This window comes from Coregonus lavaretus (genome assembly GCF_964263955.1).
Source record: "Coregonus lavaretus genome assembly, chromosome: 33".
Lineage (NCBI taxonomy): Eukaryota > Metazoa > Chordata > Actinopteri > Salmoniformes > Salmonidae > Coregonus > Coregonus lavaretus.
In genome coordinates this window covers 21,368,612-21,396,111 of record NC_140020.1, presented here as the reverse complement: position 1 = coordinate 21,396,111, position 27,500 = coordinate 21,368,612, and the positions used below count along the sequence as shown (strand labels likewise).

General features: G+C 41.7%; 1 protein-coding gene across 1 annotated transcript in view; it reads right to left on the bottom strand.

Annotated features, from left to right (window-relative positions):
• LOC311108052 (voltage-gated delayed rectifier potassium channel KCNH5-like) overlaps positions 1-27,500 on the bottom strand; it is a gene marked incomplete at both ends in the record, with an annotated part of 159,808 nt that overhangs the window by 93,216 nt on the left and 39,092 nt on the right. The window contains 5 exons of the mRNA XM_084150701.1: positions 222-614; positions 6,866-6,987; positions 13,658-13,786; positions 14,597-14,703; positions 20,747-20,870. Coding sequence (XP_084006827.1) covers positions 222-614; positions 6,866-6,987; positions 13,658-13,786; positions 14,597-14,703; positions 20,747-20,870 — 875 coding nt within the window. The remainder of the gene's footprint in view (positions 1-221; positions 615-6,865; positions 6,988-13,657; positions 13,787-14,596; positions 14,704-20,746; positions 20,871-27,500) is intronic.

Below are 27,500 nucleotides of genomic sequence, written 5' to 3'. Positions count from 1 at the left end.
GGAAACAATGAAGCTAAGACTGAAAGTAAATATTTCACTGTGCTTTTCCGACATACTTAGACTTAACTGAGCCTCCCCTTCTACTCTCTGACTTGACTGGGGGACCATAATTCAGATCAATCTTTCTCATGACAAAAAGGTTAAAAAGGTATACTGATTGAGTATGCCCTTGGTAAAAAACTATGGAGAACAACAACATTTCAAGCATGTTCAGGACCTACCTCATTCACGTTTTCAAAGGCATTGATGATGTCGTAGGGCAGGCAGGACAGCAGGTCAATGACGAACCAGGTCTTCAGGTAGTTCATTCGAATCAGCTTTGGGTCCGAAATGACCTCTCCACCAGGCCCAACGAAGGTGGTGTGGAAGTTGAGCACAATGTCCACAAGGAAGATGACATCTACCACGCTGTCCAGCACGAGCCAGGCCAAATTGTTCTGCTTGGTCTTGAAAGAGACATTGTAGGGCACCATGATGGCTGTGTAGAAGGTGAGGATGAGGATGACCCAGTCCCAGGTGGTCTTAAAGGTGCAGTAATGGAGGATGATGTGGGGCGGCGTCTTGGGCGCCTCCTGCTTGTACTGGGGGAGAATGTCCGAGCCCAGCTGGAGAGCCTGAGGTCCACATAGAAAAGAAGAAGGCTGTTAAGGTAACCCTTTATATTACGGTACTGTTTCAGATGCTATTTACCTGGCATCTACTGCAGTGTCTATAATAAGTTTTCACCCCTGTTGGACTTTTTCAAATGTTGTTGTGTTACAAAGTGGAATTTAAATTGATTTAATTAGGATTTTTTTGTCATTGATCTGCACACACAAGTACTCCATAATGTGAAAGTGAAAAGTACATTCTATAAATGTTTACAAATTAAATATAAATAACTCAAATGTATTGGTTGTAAAAGTATTTACCCCATTTGTTATGGCAAGCCTAAATTAGTTCCTAAGAAAAAATTGGCTTAACAAATCACATATTAAGTTGCATGGACTCACTCTGTGTGAAATAATGATTTTTGATTGACTAACCCTTCCTCTGCCCCCCATACATACAACCTCTGTAAGGCTCCTCAGTCGAGTTGTGAATTTCAAGCACGGACTAAACTACAAAGACCAGGGAATTTTTCCAATGCCTCAAAATGAAGGACAGCGATTGGTCGATGGGCAAAAATAACAAATCAGACACTGAATATAAAAATGGGGTAATTATTTTATGCTAATACAATTGCTCAGTGAAAGAGATTTTGTTTAACAGGTAATACTTTTTTTCTCAAAGGTACACCCGTTTTCAATACCTTTCAATACCTCACCTGGCAAGGATAACGACACTGAGCCTTTTTCTATAATGTTTTATGAGACTGGAGAACACATTGGGAGTGTTATTACACCATTCCACCATACAGAATCTTTCCAGATTGTCTGCGTTTATGGACTGCCCTCTTCAATTCAAACCACAGGTTTTCAATGGTGTTCAAGTTCGGAGACTGACATGGCCATTGCAAAATGTTGATTTTGTGGCCAATTAACCATTTATTTGTGAATTTTGAAGTGTGTCTTGCTGGAATATCCACTTGCAGCCAAGTTTCAGCAGAGGCAACCAGGTTTTGGGCTAAAATGTCCTGGTACTGGGTAAAGTTGACCTTAACAAGGCCCCCGGGACTAGGGTTGCAAAGCTACCAGTAATTTACCAAAGTTACCAGAATCTTCAGTAATTTGGGTAATTAACAGAATATATGGCAATCTATTGTAACTTTGGTAATTTATACTTGAATAACTGTAAAAAAAAAAAATATATATATATATATATTATATCTGTGTCCATATTTTCCATGAGTTTTTGTAGACTTTTGTAGACAATATAGTTAAATAGAAAATAGCCTAATTAATGAAAAAAGCATCTAATCAACAATGGCATTATTTTCAATTAACTCTGCAACTCTTCCAACTATTTACTTTTTTCACAGCTGCCACCAGTTTGACGCCAAAACATTGACAACAAATACATAGACATAGTAAAATAAATATAAGTTTGTATACATTTTTTTAAATAAAAAGGATATTTCATGCTGAAACCTTCATATTAAACACTAATGAAATTCACTATGTTAATGTTTTACAGCTTTGTCATTCTATTTTTTATTTTAAAATTATCTTATTAAATTATTTCATATATACTGCTCAAAAAAATAAAGGGAACACTAAAATAACACATCCTAGATCTGAATGAATGAAATAATCTTATTAAATACTTTTTTCTTTACATAGTTGAATGTGCTGACAACAAAATCATACAAAAATGATCAATGGAAATCAAATGTATCAACCCATGGAGGTCTGGATTTGGAGTCACCCTCAAAATTAAAGTGGAAAACCACACTACAGGCTGATCCAACTTTGATGTAATGTCCTTAAAACAAGTCAAAATGAGGCTCAGTAGTGTGTGTGGCCTCCACGTGCCTGTATGACCTCCCTAAAACGCCTGGGCATGCTCCTGATGAGGTGGCGGATGGTCTCCTGAGGGATCTCCTCCCAGACCTGGACTAAAGCATCCGCCAACTCCTGGACAGTGTGTGGTGCAACGTGGCGTTGGTGGATGGAGCGAGACATGATGTCCCAGATGTGCTCAATTGGATTCAGCTCTGGGGAACGGGCGGACCAGTCCATATCATCAATGCCTTCCTCTTGCAGGAACTGCTGACACATTCCAGCCACATGAGGTCTAGCATTGTCTTGCATTAGGAGGAACCCAGGGCCAACCGCACCAGCATATGGTCTCACAAGGGGTCTGAGGATCTCATCTCGGTACCTAATGGCAGTCAGGCTACCTCTGGCGAGCACATGGAGGGCTGTGCGGCCCCCCAAAGAAATGCCACCCCACACCATGACTGACCCACCGCCAAACCGGTCATGCTGGAGGATGTTGCAGGTAGCAGAACGTTCTCCACGGCGTCTCCAGACTCTGTCACGTCTGTCACATGTGCTCAGTGTGAACCTGCTTTCATCTGTGAAGAGCAGAGGGCGCCAGTGGCCAATTTGCCAATCTTGGTGTTCTCTGGCAAATGCCAAACGTCCTGCACGGTGTTGGGCTGTAAGCACAACCCCCACCTGTGGACGTCGGGCCCTCATACCACCCTCATGGAGTCTGTTTCTGACCGTTTGAGCAGACACATGCACATTTGTGGCCTGCTGGAGGTCATTTTGCAGGGCTCTGGCAGTGCTCCTCCTGCTCCTCCTTGCACAAAGGCGGAGGTAGCGGTCCTGCTGCTGGGTTGTTGCCCTCCTACGGCCTCCTCCACGTCTCCTGATGTACTGGCCTGTCTCCTGGTAGCGCCTCCATGCTCTGGACACTACGCTGACAGACACAGCAAACCTTCTTGCCACAGCTCGCATTGATGTGACATCCTGGATGAGCTGCACTACCTGAGCCACTTGTGTGGGTTGTAGACTCAGTCTCATGCTACCACTAGAGTGAAAGCACCGCCAGCATTCAAAAGTGACCAAAACATCAGCCAGGAAGCATAGGAACTGAGAAGTGGTCTGTGGTCACCACCTGCAGAACCACTCCTTTATTGGGGGTGTCTTGCTAATTGCCTATAATTTCCACCTGTTGTCTATTCCATTTGCACAACAGCATGTGAAATTTATTGTCAATCAGTGTTGCTTCCTAAGTGGACAGTTTGATTTCACAGAAGTGTAATTGACTTGGAGTTATATTGTGTTGTTTAAGTGTTCCCTTTATTTTTTTTGAGCAGTGTATTTTACATGTGATAAGACCACACAGAGGGTCAGAGATTATTACTAGATTATTATTAGATGTCTTGTGATAGATTACATAAAATCCTTGAAAGATACCAACACATTTTTGTAGTTTACTCGTAAACTTCGAAAGTTTCCAGTAATATACCTTCCCTTTGCAACCATACCCAGGACCAGTGGAAGCAAAATAGCCCCATAACATCAAAGATTCACCACCATATTCTACAGTAGGTATGGGTTTCTTTTCTGCTTATGCATTCTTATTTTGATGCAAAACCCACCTGGTGAGCGTGGCCAAAGAGCTCTATTTTCATGTCATCTGACCATAGCACCGGTTCCAATTCTCAATGCAGTTTAGCAAACTCCAGGCATTTACATTTGTTGAATGACATTAAAATAGAGTGGTGGGTTAGTGTCCAAAGAAAGTTTGATGTTATGGTGCTATTATGCTTCCACTGGTCCTGGGGCCCTTGTTAGGGTCAACGGCATCATGAACTTTATGCAGTACCAGGTAATTTTTGCCAAAAACCTGGTTGCCTATACAGTGCATTCGTAAAGTATTCAGACAGCTTGACTTTTTCCACATTTTGTTACGTTGCAGCCTTATTCTAAAATGGATTAAATCGTTTTCCCCCCCTCGTAATCGACACACATTACCCCGTAATGAGAAAGCAACATTTATAGATTTTTTTGCAAATGTATAAAAAATACAAAACTGACATTTACATAAGTATTCAGACCCTTTACCCAGTACTTTGTTGAAGCACCTTTGGCAGTGATTACAGTCTCGATTCTTCTTGGGTATGACGCTACAAGCTTGGCACACCTGTATTTGGGGAGTTTCTCCCATCAGTCTCTGCAGATCCTCTCAAGCTCTGTCAGGTTGGATGGGGAGCGTCGCTGCACAGCTATTTTCAGGTCTCTCCAGAGATGTTCGATTGGGTTCAAGTCCGGGCTCTGGCTGGGCCACTCAGGGACATTCAGAGACTTGTCCCGAAGCCACTCCTGCGTTGTCTTGGCTGTGTGCTTAGGGTTGTTGTCCTGTTGGAAGGTGAACCTTCGCCCCAGTCTGAGTTCCTGAGTGCTCTGGAGCAGGTTTTCATCAAGGATCTCTCTGTACTTTGTTCTGTTCATCTTTCCCTCGATCCTGACTAGTCTCCCAGTCCCTGCCGCTGAAAAACATCCCCACAGCATGATGCTGCCATCACCATGCTTCACCATAGGGATGGTGCCAAGTTCACTCCAGATGTGACGCTTGGCATTCAGGCCAAAGAGTTAAATCTTGGTTTCATCACACCAGAGAATCTTGTTTCTCATGGTCTGAGAGTATTTAGGTGCCTTTTGGCAAAGTCCAAGCGAGCTGTCATGTGCCTTTTACTGAGGAGTGGCTTCCGTCTGGCCACTCTACCATAAAGGCCTGATTGGTGGAGTTCTGCAGAGATGGTTGTCCTTCTGGAAGGTTCTCCCATCTCCACAGAGGAACTCTGGAGCTCTTTCAGAGTGACCATCAGGTTCTTGGTCACCTCCCTGACCAAGGCCCTTCTCCCCCCGATTGCTCAGTTTGGCCGAGCGGCCAGCTCTAGGAAGAGTCTTGATGCTTCCAAACTTCTTCCATTTAAGAATGATGGAGGCCACTGTGTACTTGGGGACCTTCAACGCTGCAGACATTTTTGGTACCCTTTCCCAGATCTGTGCATCGACACAATCCTGTCTCAGAGCTCTACGGACAATTCCTTCGACCTCATGGCTTGGTTTGTGCTCTGACACGCACTGTCAACTTATATAGACTGGTGTGTGCCTTTCCAAATCATGTCCAATCAATTGAATTTACCACAGCTGGACTCCAATCAAGTTGTAGAAACATCTCAAGGATGATCAATGGAAACAGGGTGCACCTGAGCTCAATTTCGAGACTCATAGCAAAGGGTCTGAATACTTATGTAAATATGGTATTTCTGTTTTTTTATTTTAATACATGTGCTAAAAAATTTATTGTATCCATTTCAGAATAAGGCTGTAACGTAACAAAATGTGGAAAAAGTGAAGGGGTCTGAATACTTTCCGAATGCACTGTATGTAGAGATCTGTACAGACAATGTATTGAAGAGGGCAGTCCATATGTGCAGCCGAAGAATATCAAGAATCTGGAAAGATTCTGTATGGTAGAATGGTCTAAGATTGCTCCCAATGTGTTCTCCAGTTTCATAAACTCTATACTTCAGTATTTTGGATTTGAGATAAAATGATCAATATGACACAATAGTACAGAATGCCACCTTTTATTTGAGGGTATTTTCATACATATCTGTTTTACCACTTAGACATAAAATCACTTTATAAATCTAGTGCCCCAATAAAAAATAAAAAATATACTTTATAGTGTATTAAAGTAGTCTAAATGTTAGTTTTGGTCCCATATCGCTTGCACCCAATGACTACATCAAGCTTGTGACTCTACAAACTCGTTGGGTGCATTTGCAGTTTGTTTTGGGTATATTTGTAATTTGTTTTAGGTGTATTTTGGGACATTAGTAACTAAATGGTGGAATGGTGTCTTGAGTAATTTTCTTTCTAAATGAACAGAGAAGATGTATCTGAACACTTTATTAAGAAAATGTATGATTAAGAAATTGTATGAATGGATCATGGATGATGATGAGTATGAAAGGCTATAACAGATGCTAACCTCTCACCATTACCAATAACAGGAAAGGTTAGCATTTTGGGGTGTATCATCTTTGTACCTCTAACTTTCTCACTCATCATTATTCATGATTGTTCAGAGTTTTCAGAAACATGAGTGTTCAGAAACATCTTCTAATCTCACTTACAAAAAAGTGACTCCAAAATTACACCTGACATCATTCACCATTCAGTTACTATTGGGCAAGAAATGACTAGGTACATCAAGTGATTTTGTGTCTAAATGGTCAAACAGATACGTATGAAAATACCCTCAAATGAAAGGTAACATTCTGAACTGTCGAGACATATTAATAATTTGATTTCAAATCCAAAATGCTGTAGTACAGGGCCCAACATTTTTTATGTAGCTTCACTGTTCAAATACATATGGTTAGGACTGTATTTTTCTTTTCCAGCTAGATGCTCACCTCAGCCAGTCTGGAGTGCTTGTGGCTGACCTCGTTGACTTGGTTCATGGGTGTCAGCTGCTGCATGTTGCTGCGGCTGTTGCTGGTCAGTGCCCGCGTTATCCGGGCAAACTTGTTCCATCCTACCAGAGATGAGCAGAAGACCACTGAGCAAAATCACCACAAAAACATTATTTTCTCTGGCCACCATTGTCTTAATCTTTCACTACCTGTCAGGAGTGGAGTGTAGTGGGATGTGGAATCACACGCAGGACACAGAGATATAAATCCAAAGCTCTTTAGTGAAGTCCTTAGTGCACGCCAAAACCGGCAACAGGCCACAGGCGAAAACAAACGCACACTAGACAGTCAAAGTAAGTATGCACAAAGTGCAGGTCTCTCTAAATCAACCCGAAAATGAGAGAGAGAACAAAATACAGAGGACAAACAACCACACGACAGCAGAACAATTACACACAACCCCTGACCTAACACAAGGGAACTAAATAGGGTGCCTAATGAAACTAAACAACGAACAGGTGTGACAAACAGACAAAACCAATCAAACAAGAAACATCGAACGGTGGCAGCTAGTACTCCGGAGACGACGACCGCCGAAGCCTGCCCGAACAAGGAGAACGGGCCGCCTCGGCCGAAACCGTGACACTACCTCTTTTTGAGTCTGCTTCTATCATATATTTCCTTACATCAGAAAGGCCATTAGCAAACTTAAACTGTAGGTCTCCTCTTATGGACAAAAACTTCCCGGAAGACCATTTGTGGGCACAATCTGCAGTGACTCTGGTCTCAGAATATAGGGTCTCCCAGCTTCTATATACTGTATCACCATTTGGTGTATTGCATGGATAAAAGCGAGAAAGCCACATTTTCGCCACCTGAGGCAATCTAATTCAGATATGATGTGTGCACCAGAGGGGTGTACTACAACGCGAGTTAGAGGATATAGTGGTCTAATTTGGTCAACTCTGAGTTCAACTCAGGATAACCGTTGACACGAACGTAGCTCACCTTTTAGCCAGGTACATTTCTATGGCAACTAGTCTTTAAGAACTAACCTGCTCCGGGGCAGGCTAACTCAGGGCTAACTCCACTTATCCTGAATGAAGTGTTTGAGCCGCGAGTTGAGGACCAATGAAATCAGATTCAAATCAAATGAAATTTTATTTGCCACATGCGCCGATTACAACAAGTGTAGACATTACAGTGACATGCTTACTTACAAGCCCTTAACCAACAATGCATTTTTATTTATTTTTTATTTTTGTAAGTGTTAATTAAAAAATATTAAAGCAAATAACTAAAGAGCAGCAGTAAAATAAAATAACAGTAGGGAGGTTATATACAGGGGGGTACCGGTGCAGAGTCAATGTGCGGGGGCACCGGCTAGTCGAGGTAATTGAGGTAATATGTACATGTGGGTAGAGTTAAAGTGACTATGCATAAATAATAAACAGAATAGCAGCAGCGTAAAAGAGGGGGGTGGGAGTGGGGGGGCAGTGCAAATAGTCCGGGTAGCAATGATTAGCTGTTCAGGAGTCTTATGGCTTGGGGGTAGAAGCTGTTGAGAAGCCTTTTGGACCTAGACTTGGCGCTCCGGTACCGCTTGCCGTGCAGTAGCAGAGAGAACAGTCTATGACTAGGGTGGCTGGAGTCTTTGACAATTTTGAGGGCCTTCCTCTGACACCGCCTGGTATAGAGGTCCTGGATGGCAGGAAGCTTGGCCCCAGTGATGTACTGGGCCGTACGCACTACCCTCTGTAGTGCCTTGTGGTTGGAGGCCGAGCAGTTGCCATACCAGGCGGTGATGCAACCAGTCAGGATGCTCTCGATGGTGCAGCTGTAGAACCTTTTGAGGATCTGAGGACCCATGCCAAATTTTTTCAGTCTCCTGAGGGGGAATAGGCTTTGTCGTGCCCTCTTCACGACTGTCTTGGTGTGTTTGGACCATGATAGTTCGTTGGTGATGTGCACACAAAGGAACTTGAAGCTCTCAACCTGTTCCACTACAGCCCCGTCGATGAGAATGGGGGCGTGCTCAGTCCTCTTTTTTTTCCTGTAGTCCACAATCATCTCCTTTGTCTTGATCACGTTGAGGGAGAGGTTGTTATCCTGGCACCACACGGCCAGGTCTCGGACCTCCTCCCTATAGGCTGTCTCATCGTTGTCGGTGATCAGGCCTACCACTGTTGTGTCGCCAGCAAACTTAATGATGGTGTTGGAGTCGTGCCTGGCCATGCAGTCATGGGTGAACAGGGAGTACAGCAGGGGACTGAGCACGCACCCCTGAGGGGCCCCCGTTTTGAGGATCAGCGTGGCAGATGTGTTGTTACCTATCCTTACCACCTGGGGGCGGCCCGTCAGGAAGTCCAGGATCCAGTTGCAGAGGGAGGTGTTTAGTCCCAGGATCCTTAGCTTAGTGGATCCTTAGCTTAGTGCCTCCCTTGTGTCACGTCTCCTCCCGTTGTTCCCCTCCGGCGCTCTGATTTGCCGGTCTACTGAGCCACTGGTTTGAGCGCACCATCTCGGCAACACCGGAATGGAAACCCAACGCACCCTCATCATCTCATCACCACCCCTATGTAGCCCATGACTGTTCAGTGTTGTGTTGTGTGTGATTGTTAGTGGCTTGTCGTGTACTCGCTCTTTGTGGTTCTCTTGCTCAGTGTTAAGTAAACCTTTACATTGTTGATTCCTGCATCTGCGTCCTGCCTCTTCATATCCTCAGTACTCGTCATAACTTGCAATGATTGCATCATCATCCAATTCATTTGAGGAAGACGACTGAATAAATATTCTATTAATCAATAGTTTTTTTTGTGTTAAAAAATAGAAATATTAAAATACATACATACATTAAACATTTAGTAATGTCAGGATGCATTTGAAACTTCATGCACCGGAAAACTTTTGTATGACTTAATAAAGTTATTTTATCAATAGGAGTGGGAAAAAAGGTGCTTGTGCATCAATAGCACATGCATCAAAGCACACCAACGATGGCATTAACAATATGTAATAAAATAAAGCAGGCACCTCTAATAGCCTATTTCACACCATAGCCTGCTGAATTTGCAAGATCATTTTTCTTTTAATGTTGATTTGGCAAATATGGAAATGTGGCACTCAGTCGCAAATGGATTGGTGTTTCAGCACTGTCTAAATGGCGAGTTCAGCATTCGACTTGCTGGGGTTATCCACGTGCGACATGCGAGCACAGTTACAAGCCTGGCTGGAGTTAATAATAATAATAATAATAATATAATAATATGCCATTTAGCAGACGCTTTTATCCAAAGCGACTTACAGTCTTGTGTGCATATATTTTTACGTATGGGTGGTCCCGGGGATCGAACCCACTACCCTGGCGTTACAAGCGCCATGCTCTACCAATTGAGCTACAGAGGACCAATATCCACCTTCGTAACATGGATGAAGCCTGAGCTGGAATGTGAAGCTAACTGAAGTTGGCTAGCTTTATAAAATCCTGAGTAGATTTAGCTTGCATCGTAGTGTACCACTCTGCTCTCCATCTATAACCTATGTTCCTGTCAACAAGCTACAAACATAACCAACGCTCTTTTCTTCTGGAGCTTTTAGGAAGATTGTAATGCCCTGAGGGACCTAATAAGAGTACAACAACTCCTTTTGACTTCAAACTGAATGGCAGCATTATGGTGTGAGACTTGAGAACCCAGCTGAGCGTCTCGTTTGATGCAAGCCCTATCATACATTATTTAACAGCCAAAGGTTTTCTTTTTAACCACTCTCCCACAGCTCTGGGAGGCTGATGGCTTTGGCCATTGGAGTTGTGGAAAAGAGAGACGCACAGAATGCATAGTTACAAGTCCAGATTTCTCTCAAATGATTGTTGACTGCTTCTACGCACGCCAATGGTAGGTCTAGCAGATAAAATCTGGTTTTCTTGGATAAATAAAAAATATAATGTTAAAGTTCCATTTAAGTCATTTTGGTGAATGTAAACCGATAACAACAAGAACATATGACATCACTAAGCCAAGTCAGTCCCTTGTGGACTTTTTTTCTCTGCCTATCACCCCGACAATGCAGAGAAAAGCAAGCAGAGAAATACTGAAGCACAGACACATTAAATCATTCAAGGGTTAAGGGGGTGAACTCAACCATGTTCAATGATTGGTGGGGCGGATTAAAATAGTTTGCTGGCCTGTCTCAGCCCTTTCAGTTCAGCACGCAAATAAAGTGTGAGCCATATGGGAGGGCAAAAAAAGTAACTTATTCAGGCCAACCTCTCTAATGCTCACTGTTTGTTCTGTATACTATGTGCGTCACATAGCAGTGTGCTTGCAATGAATTAAAGACCCATTACTTGGTTAGCTATAAAGCTGAGGGGTGGCAGTGTTTCCCTTTTATGCATTTATAATGTAGATGTATGTCCCAGTAAGTCCCCATCCACAGGCTGTTTAGAAATGCAGTAAATGTTGGGTTATGATGGGGTTAGACAGTTGAACTGAGCTCATGAGACATTCTTCAAGAGACAATGTTTATATCATTAATTTAAATGATAAAAACTGCTGTCAAATATCACAGTGGGCCTTTAAACAAATGCAAGTCCAGTTACTTAACCTCAAAGTCATCCTGACAGTTGGCGTATGCTAATTCTCAACATAATTAACAGAATGAGGTCCAGTTGGCTGTTAAATGAATGCGCATTCCTTTTGTGATGGACATAAGCAGTTGCATTTGTCACTCCATCAAATATGAAGTGAGTTCTCCTTGCCATCTGCTTGCCATTACATACTTAGTCACACTGCTGCACATGATCCCCAGGGATGTGTCGGTGTGGACCCAGGGGGAGACGCACACATCCATCTATTCAGACAAACAACATCTGGGCCAATGAGTACAATGTGTGGCCATGTCACATGAAGCTACAGTATGCCCTGTAAACCAAAGTTGGTTATGTGAATGTTTTCAGAACATTTCATTAGATTGTCAGCAAAGGTGTAAGAACATTCCCCAAAAGTATCAGTATAAACAGAAAATCTGTCCAGTTATACGCATCATCACACAATGTTAGTTTTAGGGTGCACAGAACATTCCCTTGATGTTGCAAGAATGTTCACAAAAAGCTAATTTTTGTTCTTCAAAAGTTCCCAAAACATTCAGACAGACTATCGCATATCCTTTGACCGTGATGAAGTCAAATATGTTTCCTTTTGCTTGGGCCAAGAGTGTAAAGGTTTGCCCCAACAAGAGGCTGTCTACCTGGCCCAGAAGAAAGATAAAAGTGTGTTTAAGATGAGGAACTGAAGATGTCTACAATGTTGGAGATGGTCTAAACCTCAAACCACAAGGCAAATTAGAAATGCATCTTTGTCTTTTTAATCACCAGTTGGTTTCTCTCTCAAACGAAACACCTTATATATTTTGATCACAGCTCTCTGTTGATAGACAAACTCCACAGTTTAATGTTGCTGCTAGCAAGAGAGACCAACAAGAGAGAGGAAGGTGGGTGAAGGAAGAGATCTGACACTACATATAAATCACCAGAGGAGAGCCCTGTCACTCAGTCTTCCATTCTCTAGAAATAACCATGTCCAGATATAAGCTGACAGCTTATCTGTCTTGCAACACTCCTCTGCTGCTGAAGTTTGTGGCCTCAAGTGCATAACATGTGATCTCCAAGAAGCCCTCTGCTATCAACCTTATTATAACATGTGATCTCCAAGAAGCCCTCTGCTATCAACCTTATTATAACATGTGATCTCCAAGAAGCCCTCTGCTATCAACCTTATTATAACATGTGATCTCCAAGAAGCCCTCTGCTATCAACCTTATTATAACATGTGATCTCCAAGAAGCCCTCTGCTATCAACCTTATTATAACATGTGATCTCCAAGAAGCCCTCTGCTATCAACCTTATTATAACATGTGATCTCCAAGAAGCCCTCTGCTATCAACCTTATTATAACATGTGATCTCCAAGAAGCCCTCTGCTATCAACCTTATTATAACATGTGATCTCCAAGAAGCCCTCTGCTATCAACCTTATTATAACATGTGATCTCCAAGAAGCCCTCTGCTATCAACCTTATTATAACATGTGATCTCCAAGAAGCCCTCTGCTATCAACCTTATTATAACATGTGATCTCCAAGAAGCCCTCTGCTATCAACCTTATTATAACATGTGATCTCCAAGAAGCCCTCTGCTATCAACCTTATTATAACATGTGATCTCCAAGAAGCCCTCTGCTATCAACCTTATTATAACATGTGATCTCCAAGAAGCCCTCTGCTATCAACCGTATTAGTTGACTAGTTAAAAACATCTGTGGGTTGTAAGATGCCAGGACATCCCTTCTCTTTTCAAAATAAGGGCAACGCGCAAAGCCTTATAGAATAACTAACGACACCTCTCACCCACGCCAAGACCAATGCAAACTCCTTCAGACCCGATGCAGATTCAAAGCCCCACTTTACAGAACCGCCAGAACACAAAAAAAATAAAACATCCAAGCAACCATCAGCCTACTGAACAAGGGACAACAGCATGTTCTATTAGTTGACAGGTAACAAACTCTTAAAGGATGTGAGAGTCATATACACATCCCAAATCCTCAAACAGGTCCCTGGCCAATAATAGATTATTTGAATACAGAAAGAAAGCCCACACACAGTATGCCCCAGCTGCTTGGATTTCATCTACAACACACTAGACAACTTTACGGCTGCAATAGCCTTCATTAGGTCACATGGGAACAGAATATACTTTGTTCAGGCTTTTTACTTAATTGATATCAGGTCTCTCACCCTTGGTGGATTCGTCCTCAATAGGCTGCTTGAAGACAGTTATGTCTTTGAAGGTACACAGGAACAGAACCACCTTGTCGTTCTCATTCCTGATGGGAGCCACCTGCATGTAGAGCCATATGGGTGTCCCTGCAGAGTAAAAGAGGAGAAGGGAACCAAGGAAGGAGTGTAAAAGGCTACATAATAGGAAAAGATCTGGTATCATTAGGTAATCTCTGGTACTTATTTATATTTAAACACAAATGGCAACTACAGATGTAGGCTCTTAATTTGAGCCAGTTTGCTACAGCAGGAATATAATCATGCAGCAACAGGAAATGTGAGTTATTATGTGGATTATAATTAATGGACATTTGTGTAGTGGTTCATACATTTTTCATTAGGGAAAATCAAGTCTGAAATGTCTAAGTGGAAATTACAAACTTCAGAAGCCTTTTTAAACCTAAAATACACTACAAGTTTAAAATGTCCTGCATTGCACGAAAGTTATCCTGCAACAGGGTGATCAAATTAAGATCTTACATCTGTACCTGCTATTAAATTGAGTTAATGGGGCTTATTTCAATAAATACCAATGAATACCAAAGAAACAAACAAGTGTTTTGTTCATATATTGTGCAATTACAATTTTACAGAGTAAATATCTGATTATTTCTGTGCCATAGAATAGATTGCTACCAATTTGTATTCCTTTACTTCTACATATATACCATTGATACTTAGGAATATTGCAGGTGGAATTGTTGCATAAAGCACCTTTAAGTGTATAATCATGTAATGTCAGTGAGAATAGAATACTGTAGAATAACTTCATTTTCCCCAGAGGGAACTTTAGTAATAAAACGTTTCTAAAAACCGTAGCCACTTTAACCCCATCCTCACAGCGGAAAACCCCTAACCTAAATTGACAATGATAGCTAGTGACATCTTTATACTCACTGTTCTTCTTATAGAGCAGCACTTCAAAGCAATGGGATTCATAGTTATCAAAGGTCTGCCTGACTTCATTTATTGTGTTCTTGTCTGTCAGGTCCCCATACATGAAACTGCAGGAGCCAAAGAAGGAGAGGGTTAAAAAAATGCATGGTAGGTAGGGTTAGTTTGATAGAGGAAAAAAAATTGAAAGACAGATGGGGAAAAACAAAGAGAGAGGGTTAGTAGTGCAAACCTGTGTGGCATGAACATCCACACAACAGTCACCATTTTATCACTCATTGAACTGTAATTTTGCTCATGGGATCGTGATGACATTGACTGTCAAATCCTATAGATACAGTGTTTGTGTTGAACAAAAGAGAGGCCTGAGTAAGCAAGAGGGAGCTGATAACATGATAACCTCCCAAACCCAACCCTAGGTGAACCGTGGATGAACATGCAACATTGACGCAACGTCAGAGTAATTACCCTTTTAAAATAATTACTTAAAAGCAGTGTTTTGAGTATTTGAGCAGCATTTCCTAAATGTTGGCAGGTTTTTCACTCCATATCATGATTAAATATCCATATTATGATTTCAACATTAAGTTCAAATTCTAAACATCCTGTGGTAAGCCTAAATCAGAATATTTTCTCCATGTAAACTATTGCCATTGTGCCCCTGATCAAACCCTAACCTGCTCTGCGGATGACACTTTGCTGCTCCCTGCCTGCGGTGGGTGTGTCCAGTTATACACATCATCACACAAAATGTGTTTTAGAACACAGAACATTCTTCAAAAGTTCCCAAAACATTCAGACAGACTATCGCATATTCTTTGACCGTGGTGAAGCAAAATATGTTTTCCTTTTGCTTGGGCCATGAGGTTAAAGGTTTGCCCCAACAAGAGGTTGTCTACCTGGCCCAGAATAAATATTTAAGTGTGTTTAAGTTGAGGAGCTGAAGATGTCGGAGATGGTCTTAACCTCAAACCACAAGGCAACACCTCGATTAGGCGGATTTAAATCCTTATTTTGTTTAATGATTTTGAATGTTAGTGTATTTTTATCTATATAGCCTACACTTTCTCGTTCTGAACTTACAGTGCCTTCAGAAAGTATTCGCACCTCGACTTTTTCCACATTATATTGTTACAAATTGGGATTAAAGTGGATTTAATTGTCTATTTTTTCAGCGATATACACAAAATACTCTGTAATGTCAAAGTGGAAGACAAATGTTTTTTTAAGATTAATGAAAATAAAACACTAATATATCTAGATTAGATAAGTATTCAACCCCCTGAGTCAATACATGTTAGAATCCCCTTTGGCAGCGAGTACATCTGTGAGTCCTTTTGGGTAAGTCTCTAAGAGTTTTGCACACCTTATACAATATTTGCCCATTATTCTTTCTTAACTCTTCAAGCTCTGTCAAGTTGGTTGTTGATCATTGCTAGACAGACATTTTCAAGTCTTGCCATAGAGTTTCAGCAGGCCACTGTCATCTTGGTAAACAACTCCAGTGTATATTTGGCCTTGTGTTTTAGGTTATTTTCCTGCTGAAAGGTGTCTGTTGGAAAGCAGACTTAACCAGGTTTTCCTCTAGGATGTTGCCTGTGCTCAGCTCTATTCCATTTCTTTTTATCCCCCCAAAAAACTAGCTAGTCATTGCCGATGACAAGCATACCCATAACATGATGCAGCCACCACCATGCTTGAAAATATGGAGAGTGGTACTCAGTAATGTGTTGTGTTGGATTTGCCCCAAACATAATGCTTTGTATTCAGGACAAAAAGTTCATTTCTTTGCCATATTTTTTTGCAGTATTACTTTAGTGCCATATTGCAAACAGGATGCATGTTTGGAATATTTGTATTCTGTACAGACTCATTTATTTTCACTCTGTCATTTAGGTTAGGGTTTAACAATGCTGTTGATCCATTGGAAAACCTCCCATGTCTTTGTGGTTGAATCTGTGCTTGAAATTCACTACTCGACTGAGGGACCTTACAGATAATTGTTCAGTGGGGAAAAAAAGTATTTAGTCAGCCACCAATTGTGCAAGTTTTCCCACTTAAAAAGATGAGAGAGGCCTGTAATTTTCATCATAGGTACACGTCAACTATGACAGACAAAATGAGAGAAAAAGAATCCAGAAAATCACATTGTAGGATTTTTAATGAATTTATTTGCAAATTATGGTGGAAAATAAGTATTTGGTCAATAACAAAAGTTTCTCAATACTTTGTTATATACCCTTTGTTGGCAATGACACAGGTCAAACGTTTTCTGTAAGTCTTCACAAGGTTTTCACACACTGTTGCTGGTATTTTGGCCCATTCCTCCATGCAGATCTCCTCTAGAGCAGTGATGTTTTGGGGCTGTCGCTGGGCAACACAGACTTTCAACTCCCTCCAAAGATTTTCTATGGGGTTGAGATCTGGAGACTGGCTAGGCCACTCCAGGACCTTGAAATGCTTCTTACGAAGCCACTCCTTTGTTGCCCGGGCGGTGTGTTTGGGATCATTGTCATGCTGAAAGACCCAGCCACGTTTCATCTTCAATGCCCTTGCTGATGGAAGGAGGTTTTCACTCAAAATCTCACGATACATGGCCCCATTCATTCTTTCCTTTACACGGATCAGTCGTCCTGGTCCCTTTGCAGAAAAACAGCCCCAAAGCATGATGTTTCCACCCCCATGCTTCACAGTAGGTATGGTGTTCTTTGGATGCAACTCAGCATTCTTTGTCCTCCAAACACGACGAGTTGAGTTTTTACCAAAAGGTTCTATTTTGGTTTAATCTGACCATATGACATTCTCCCAATCCTCTTCTGGATCATCCAAATGCACTCTAGCAAACTTCAGACGGGCCTGGACATGTACTGGCTTAAGCAGGGGGACACGTCTGGCACTGCAGGAGTCCCTGGCGGCGTAGTGTGTTACTGATGGTAGGCTTTGTTACTTTGGTCCCAGCTCTCTGCAGGTCATTCACTAGGTCCCACCGTGTGGTTCTGGGATTTTTGCTCACCGTTCTTGTGATCATTTTGACCCCACAGGGTGAGATCTTGCGTGGAGCCCCAGATCGAGTGAGATTATCAGTGGTCTTGTATGTCTTCCATTTCCTAATAATTGCTCCCACAGTTGATTTCTTCAAACCAAGCTGCTTACCTATTGCAGATTCAGTCTTCCCAGCCTGGTGCAGGTCTACAATTTTGTTTCTGGTGTCCTTTGACAGCTCTTTGGTCTTGGCCATAGTGGAGTTTGGAGTGTGACTGTTTGAGGTTGTGGACAGGTGTCTTTTATACTGATAACAAGTTCAAACAGGTGCCATTAATACAGGTAACGAGTGGAGGACAGAGGAGCCTCTTAAAGAAAAAGTTACAGGTCTGTGAGAGCCAGAGATCTTGCTCATTTGCAAATAAATTCATTAAAAATCCTACATTGTGATTTTCTGGATTTCTTTTCCTCAATTTGTCTGTCATAGTTGACGTGTACCTATGATGAAAATTACAGGCCTCTCTCATCTTTTTAAGTTGGAGAACTTGCACAATTGGTGGCTGACTAAATACTTTTTTCCCCCACTGTATGTGTGGGATACAGAGATGGGTAATCATTTAAAAATGATGTTAACCACTATTATTGCACACAGAGTGAGTCCATGCAACTAATTATGTGACTTGTTAAGCACATTTTTACTGAGCATATTTAGGCTTGCCATAACAAAAGTGTTGAATACTTATTGACTCAAGACATTTCAGCTTTTAATTTTTTATTAATTTCTAAAAATGTCTAAAAACTAAATTCCACTTTGACATTGTGGGGTATTGTGTGTAGATCAGTGGCACACAATGTCAATGTAATCTATTTTAAATTCAGGCTGAAGGCACTGTATAACATGGGTGGGATATAAGGATGGGTGTGGTTTCGTGACAATGACCACAAAAGCCGCTCACCAATTTGACAGCTCCAATGTGTTATACCTCCAACATCGTCCAAAGAAAAAAAACAATAATATGCTATGCGATTGTCAGTTACCGCAGGTTAACGCTGATCTGATCTAGGCCTAAGTCTACAAATTAAAGCCACTTCCGTCAATCCCACCCATCCTCTCCAACTTTTATCTCCTATCATTCTGGTCACTCTGATCTTATCAGGTGAAAAATAAAGTATTTTTTACAGAAGATATCCCCATAGCAACAGCTTTTGGATCTTTGTCTGCCTATTTCTTAGGAAGGCCAGTGTGCAGCAAGTGTGGGTTATTTTCAGAAGCCCCATTACTGTCAGTGTCTGCAAGTTCAGTGTGCGCAGCTTCAGTCAAAAAACGTAAGCACTCTTGCTATGTGTCAAAGTATCTATTCTGTTCTGTGAGCATGCATAGCCATCAAGACATGGCAAAAATGAGGGGGGAGGGGTGTGACAATTTAGGGCTCCATCTCCTGCATGACAGCAAATCCCACTCCTTTGGGTATTACAAGTGTGCAGGACACCCTAATTAAAATACTTTAAATCGAGAATGTATCACGTCAAAGATATCTCACCATTTCCTCTCCAACAGTTTATAATCCATTACAGTTACTATTTATACAGTATGAATAACACCTCCCCTCCCACCTCAGCACAAGCAAGCTGATGTGACTGTTAAATTGCCATATACAAGGGCAAGCCAGCTGCTTCGGCCATGTAATTGAGCCTTCTTAATCAGAGTAATTAATTAAAATGAAATCCTGTATACTGGGCCCCCAGGACTGGAGCAGAGAAACCTTAGATTATACTATACAAATATACTGAACATTCCACCAAGTACAGACCAAGATTTAAATTTTTAAATTTTAGTCATTTAGCAGACGCTCTTATCCAGAGCGACTTATAGTTAGTGAGTGCATACATTTTCATACTGAGATGCAATTATCATTACTGTTTCATGAGTTCTCTGAGAGGGAAACACAAAGTGTTACAACAGCAGCAGCTTATAACTGCACAATTTGCACACGCATTATCAAGTATTATCCACATAGGAAGTTGTTCAACACTGTCAGTTATTTTTTTGCATACATACACTGAGTGTACAAAACATTAGAAACACCTGTTCTTTCCATGACAGACTGACCAGGCGAATCCAGGTGAAAGCTATGATCCCTTATTGATGTCACTTGTTAAATACACTTCAAATCAGTGTAGATGAAGGGGAGGAGACAGGTTAAAGAAGGATTTTTAAGCCTTGAGACAATTGAGACATGGATTGTGTATGTGTGCCATTCAGAGGGTGAATGGGCAAGATAAAATATTGAAGTGCCTTTGAACGGGGTATGGTAGTAGGTGCCAGGCGCACCGGTTTGAGTGTGTCAAGAACTGCAACGCTGCTGAGTTTTTCACACTCATCAGTTTCCCGTGTGTATCAATAATGGTCCACCACCCAAAGGACATCCAACAGTCTTGACACAACTGTGGGAAGCATTGGAGTCAAAATGGGCCAGCATCCCTGTGGAACGCTTTTGACACCTTGTAGAGTCCATGGCCCAACGAATTTAGGCTGTTCTGAGGGCAAAATGGGGGAGAGGGGAGGGGGGTGAAACTCAATATTAGCAAGGTGTTCCTAATGTTTTGTACACTCAGTGTATTTGTTTACAGATTTGTAAACATAAAACATTTAATGAAAAGATAAGAAAAGCATGTGTGGAAGGGGTCAGGAATAAGAACTACATTCACAAATCATATATAACCATATATCATGCTGTATAAATATTCATAATGTGACATAACCATACATTTATTTGTTCACATGTATTAATCTTTTATAGAGCATGAAATACAGTTATAGATTATTTGTGATTTATGCAGTGCTTATGAAGCCTATATGAATGCTTTATGAAGCCAATCAATCAATCAATCAAAGTATAAAACCTGACAGCAGAGGGGTTATAATTAAACAGATTTTTTAATTAAACAGTTTTTTTATGTGATCACAGAGCAATTGGATATTCTACATATACCTTGTGTGTGTGTACCAAAACTGGACTGTGTAATGACCTCCTTTAGTCCTTCTCCCACTGTCAACTCACGTTACATGCATGTGCAAACAAATCATTTTTACCATCCGTGGATATGTTAAGCTTCTGTGAGCAGTGGAAATAATGGGTGACAGGACAGGGACAGAGGCCCAGTTCTTACCTGCATGTACTGCTCCTCTGCATGACTTCTGCCCTGTGGTACCCCGACAGCTTACAAAACCCGTCATTACTGTATACTACTGGCCATTCCACTATCTGGGCGTTCCCCAACAGGAAACTTGTTTCTGAAACACAGCCATGGAAAAAAGCAGAAAATCCAAATAATTATAGAAAGTGAGTTCAGTCCCTAATCTCAAAATGTAAACAATTGTAAATAAAGAAAAATCCCATTGTTCCTTCACCACTTTTATCGATAAATATGGAAATGGTAAATGGGTTGTTTGGGGGTATTTTGGGGTTGTTTTTAGTAGTTTTTAGTAATTAGTAGGACCCTTTAAATAAGCTTGTTTTGTTTACACCCTGAACATTGTCTAATTAATCACAGAGCTAAACATAATTTGTTTTCTATGGTGCAGGAGCAATTTGATAATGCCTGTGCAGATGTTCCCCATATACAGGTGTGATCATTTGATCTCATCTCGTTATCCTGCAAGGCAAGTTTTGAAATAGTTCATGTTCATTTGGACTACAGTGAGCAATAGTTTCCCATTATTGGTTCTGGTCCTTTAAATGGTATACAACTGTGCGAGAGAAGAGAGGTTCCTTGCCCTAGATTGCAAACTGCCATCTGCCTGAAAAACCATCCTACTTAGATCACAGAAAAAATACAGATAGGCTTGTTAGTACTTAGTGTCTACAAGACATACAGTGGCTTGCGAAAGTATTCACCCCCCTTGGCATTTTTCCTATTTCGTTGCCTTAGAACCTGGAATTAAAATTGATTTTGGGGGGGTATCATTTCATTTACACAACATGCCTACCACTTTGAAGATGCGAAATATTTTTTGTTGTTGAAACAAACAAGAAATTAGACAAAAAAAACAGAAAACCTGAGTGTGCATAACTATTCACCCCCCCCCCCCCACTCCACCCTTTTTGCAGCAATTATAGCTGCAAGTCTCTTGGGGTATGTCGCTATAAGCTTGGCACATCTAGCCACTGGGATTTTTGCCCATTCTTCAAGGCAAAACTGCTCCAGCTCCTTCAAGTTGGATGGGTTCCGCTGGTGTATAGCAATCTTTAAGTCATACCACAGATTCTCAATTGGATTGAGGTCTGGGCTTTGACTAGGCCATTCCAAGACATTTAAATGTTTCCCCTTAAACCACTTGAGTGTTGCTTTAGCAGTATGCTTAGGGTCATTGTCCTGCTGGAAGGTGAACCTCTGTCCCAGTCTCAAATCTCTGGAAGACTGAAACAGGTTTCCCTCAAGAATTTCCCTGTATTTAGCGCCATCCATCATTCCTTCAATTCTGACCAGTTTCCCAGTCCCTGACGATGAAAAACATTCCCACAGCATGATGCTGCCACCACCATGCTTCACTGTGGGGATGGTGTTCTCGGGGTGATGAGAGGTGTTGGGTTTGCGCCAGACATAGCCTTTTCCTTGATGGCCAAAAAGCTCAATTTGAGTCTCATCTGACCAGAGTACCTTCTTCCATATGTTTGGGGAGTCTCCCACATCTCCCACATCTCCCACATGCCTTTTGGCGAACACCAAGCGTGTTTGCTTATTTTCTGGCCACTCTTCCGTAAGCCCAGCTCTGTGGAGTGTACGGCTTAAAGTGGTCCTATGGAAAGATACTCCAATCTCCGCTGTGGAGCTTTGCAGCTCCTTCAGGGTTATCTTTGGTCTCTTTGTTGCCTCTCTGATTAATGCCCTCCTTGCCTGGTCCGTGAGTTTTGGTGGGCGGCCATCTCTTGGCAGGTTTGTTGTGGTGCCATATTCTTTCCATTTAATAATGTATTTAATGGTGCTCCGTGGGATGTTCAAAGTTTCTGATCTTTTTTTATAACCCAACCATGATCTGTACTTCTCCACAACTTTGTCCATGACCTGTATGGAGTGCTCCTTGGTCTTCATTGTGCCGCTTGCTTGGTGGTGCCCCTTGCTTAGTGGTGTTGCAGACTCTGGGACCTTTCAGAACAGGTGTATATATACTGAGATCATGTGACAAATCATGTGACACTTAAATAAAGTCCACCTGTGTGCAATCTAACTAATTATGTGACTTCTGAAGGTAATCGGTTGCACCAGATCTTATTTAGGGGCTTCATAGCAAAGGGGGTGAATACATACAGTGGGGAAAAAAAGTATTTAGTCAGCCACCAATTGTGCAAGTTCTCCCACTTAAAAAGATGAGAGAGGCCTGTAATTTTCATCATAGGTACACGACAACTATGTCAGACAAATTGAGGAAAAAAAATCCAGAACATCACATTGTAGGATTTTTAATGAATTTATTTGCAAATTATGGTGGAAAATAAGTATTTGGTCACCTAAAAACAAGCAAGATTTCTGGCTCTCACAGACCTGTAACTTCTTCTTTAAGAGGCTCCTCTGTCCTCCACTCGTTACCTGTATTAATGACACCTGTTTGAACTTGTTATCAGTATAAAATACACTTGTCCACAACCTCAAACAGTCACACTCCAAACTCCACTATGGCCAAGACCAAAGAGCTGTCAAAGGACACCAGAAACAAAATTATAGACCTGCACTAGGCTGGGAAGAATGAATCTGCAATAGGTAAGCAGCTTGGTTTGAAGAAATCAACTGTGGGAGCAATTATTAGGAAATGGAAGACATACAAGACCACTGATAATCTCCCTCGATCTGGGGCTCCACGCAAGATCTCACCCCGTGGGGTCAAAATGATCACAAGAACGGTGAGCAAAAATCCCAGAACCACACGGGGGGACCTAGTGAATGACCTGCAGAGAGCTGGGACCAAAGTAACAAAGCCTACCATCAGTAACACACTACGCCGCCAGGGACTCAAATCCTGCAGTGCAAGACGTGTCCCCCTGCTTAAGCCAGTACATGTCCAGGCCCGTCTGAAGTTTGCTAGAGTGCATTTGGATGATCCAGAAGAGGATTGGGAGAATGTCATATGGTCAGATGAAACCAAAATAGAACTTTTTGGTAAAAACTCAACTCGTCGTGTTTGGAGGACAAAGAATGCTGAGTTGCATCCAAAGAACACCATACCTACTGTGAAGCATGGGGGTGGAAACATCATGCTTTGGGGCTGTTTTTCTGCAAAGGGACCAGGACGACTGATCCGTGTAAAGGAAAGAATGAATGGGGCCATGTATCGTGAGATTTTGAGTGAAAACCTCCTTCCATCAGCAAGGGCATTGAAGATGAAACGTGGCTGGGTCTTTCAGCATGACAATGATCCCAAACACACCGCCCGGGCAACGAAGGAGTGGCTTCGTAAGAAGCATTTCAAGGTCCTGGAGTGGCCTAGCCAGTCTCCAGATCTCAACCCCATAGAAAATCTTTGGAGGGAGTTGAAAGTCCGTGTTGCCCAGCGACAGCCCCAAAACATCACTGCTCTAGAGGAGATCTGCATGGAGGAATGGGCCAAAATACCAGCAACAGTGTGTGAAAACCTTGTGAAGACTTACAGAAAACGTTTGACCTGTGTCATTGCCAACAAAGGGTATATAACAAAGTATTGAGAAACTTTTGTTATTGACCAAATACTTATTTTCCACCATCATTTGCAAATAAATTCATAAAAAATCCTACAATGTGATTTTCTGGATTTCTTTTTCTCAATTTGTCTGTCATAGTTGACGTGTACCTATGATGAAAATTACAGGCCTCTCTCATCTTTTTAAGTGGGAGAACTTGCACAATTGGTGGCTGACTAAATACTTTTTTTCCTCACTGTATGCACGCACCACTTTTCCGTTATTTATTTTTTTGAATTTTTTGAAACAAGTTATTTTTTAAATTTCACTTCACCAATTTTGACTATTTTGTGTATGTCCATTACATGAAATCCAAATAAAAATCAAGTTAAATTACAGGTTGTAATGCAATAAAATAGGGAAAACGCCAAGGGGGATGAATACTTTTGCAAGCCACTGTATAAGGAGCTGTAACATACTGTACAGTTTTTGCTATATAGGGCACCGTACTATGGTGCCATACTATTCATGTTCTCTATTTTATCTGCCATCCCATTGCTCTTAAAATTAGCTATGAGTTGCTACAAAGAGATGTGTAACTACCTCTGTCGTCTCCCCATCCACCCGGGCTTACTGTCTTATGAACCCTAAAAGTGCCAACATATTTATATACTTGAAAGTTCCGAATTGATAATTTTTTATTTATTTATTTATTTAACCTTTATTTAACCAGGTAAGCCAGTTGAGAACAAGTTCTCATTTACAACTGCGACCTGGCCAAGATAAAGCAAAGCAGTGCGATAAAAACAACAACACAGAGTTACATATGGAATAAACAAAAACTTACAGTCAATAACACAATAGAAAATAGAAAATCTATTTACAGTGTGTGCAAATGTAATAAGTTATGGAGGTAAGGCAATAAATAGGCCATAGTGCAAAATAATTACAATTTAGTATTAACACTGGAGTGATAGATGTGCAGAAGATGATGTGCAAATAGAGATACTGGGGTGCAAATGAGCAAAATAAATAACAATGTAAATAACAATATGGGGATGAGGTAGTTGGGTGGGCTAATTACAGATGGGCTGTGTACAGGTACAGTGATCGGTAAGTTGCTCTGACAACTGATGCTTAAAGTTAAGGAGGGAGATAAGTGTCTCCAGTTTCAGAGATTTTTGTAGTTCGTTCCAGTCATTTGCAGCAGAGAACTGGAAGGAATGGCGGCCAAAGGAGGTGTTGGCTTTGGGGATGACCAGTGAGATATACCTGCTGGAGCGCATACTACGGGTGGGTGTTGCTATGGTGACCAATGAGCTAAGATAATGCGGGGATTTGCCTAGAAGTGATTTATAGATGACCTGGAGCCAGTGGGTTTGGCGACAAATATGTAGTGAGGGCCAGCCAACGAGAGCGTACAGGTCACAATGGTGGGTAGTATACGGGGCTTTGGTGACAAAGCGGATGGCACTGTGATAGACTACATCCAATTTGCTGAGTTGAGTGTTGGAAGCTATTTTGTAAATGACATCGCCGAAGTCAAGGATCGGTAGGATAGTCAGTTTTACGAGGGCCTGTTTGGCAGCATGAATGAAGGAGGCTTTGTTGCGAAACAGGAAGCCAATTCTAGATTTAACTTTGGATTGGAGATGCTTAATGTGAGTCTGGAAGGAGAGTTTATGGTCTAACCAGACACCTAGGTATTTGTAGTTGTCCACATACTCTAGGTCAGACCTGCCGAGAGTAGTGATTCTAGTCAGGGCGGGTGCAAGCAGCGTTCGATTGAAGAGCATGCATTTAGTTTTACTAGCCTTTAAGAGCAGTTGGAGGCCACGGAAGGAGTGTTGTATGGCATTGAAGCTCGATTGGAGGTTTGTTAACACAGTGTCCAATGAAGGGCCAGATGTATACAAAATGGTGTCATCTGCGTAGAGGTGGATCTGAGAGTCACCAGCAGCAAGAGCGACATCATTGATATACATTTACATTTTAGCGACTTATAGTTAGTGAGTGCATACATTATTTTATTTTTCATACTGCCCCCCCCCCCCCGTGGGAATCGAACCCACAACCCTGCCGTTGCAAACGCCATGCTCTACCAACTGAGCTACATCCCTGCCAGCCATTCCCTCCCCTACCCTGGACGACGCTAGGCCAATTGTGCGCCGCCCCATGGGTCTCCCGGTCGCGGCCGGCTACAACAGAGACTGGATTCGAACCAGGATCTCTAGTGGCACAGCTAGCACTGCGATGCAGTGCCTTAGACCCCTGCGCCACTCGGGAGGACGATATACACAGAGAATAGAGTCGGCCCGAGAATTGAACCCTGTGGCACCCCCATAGAGACTGCCAGAGGTCCAGACAACAGGCCCTCCGATTTGACACATTGAACTCTATCTGAAAAGTAGTTGGTGAACCAGGCGAGGCAGTCAGTTGAGAAACCAAGGCTATTTAGTCTGCCAATAAGTATGCAGTGATTGACAGAGTCAAAAGCCTTGGCCAGGTCGATGAAGACGGCTGCAAAGTACTGTCTTTTATCAATCGCGGTTATTATATCGTTTAGGACCTTGAGCGTGGCTGAGGTGCACCCATGACCAGCTTGGAAACCAGATTGCATAGCAGAGAAGGTACGGTGGGATTTGAAGTGGTCGGTGATCTGTTTGTTAACTTGGCTTTCAAATACTTTCGAAAGGCAGGGTAGGATGGATATAGGTCTGTAACAGTTTGGATCTAGAATGTCACCCCCTTTGAAGAGGGGGATGACCGCGGCAGCTTTCCAATCTCTGGGGATCTCAGACGATACGAAAGAGAGGTTGAACAGGCTAGTAATAGGGGTTGCGACAATTTCGGCGGCTAATTTGAGAAATAAATGGTCCAGATTGTCTAGCCCAGCTGATTTGTAGGGGTTTTGCAGCTCTTTCAGGACATCAGTAATGATTGCAAAGAGACACTGTCTGTCAAGCAGTAGCACTTTTCATTTTATTAATCTCTTGTAACACAAGTAAATTGTTTAAATTCCCCGCCCCCAATGTTTTTTTATAATAAATATTTCTAATAAAATAATCAATAATATATTTTTTCATGTTCACACATTTGTAGTCAAATTTGATGTTTAAAAATATATGTTTTGCATGTTTTTAACAGGTATTGTGATACATTTCATCCATAGCAACTTGTCATAAACCTTTTTCTGTTATTCATTGAAAGTGTTGTGTTTCTGTGAAATGGCCATCTACACTGAACAAAAATATAAATGTAACATCTAAAGT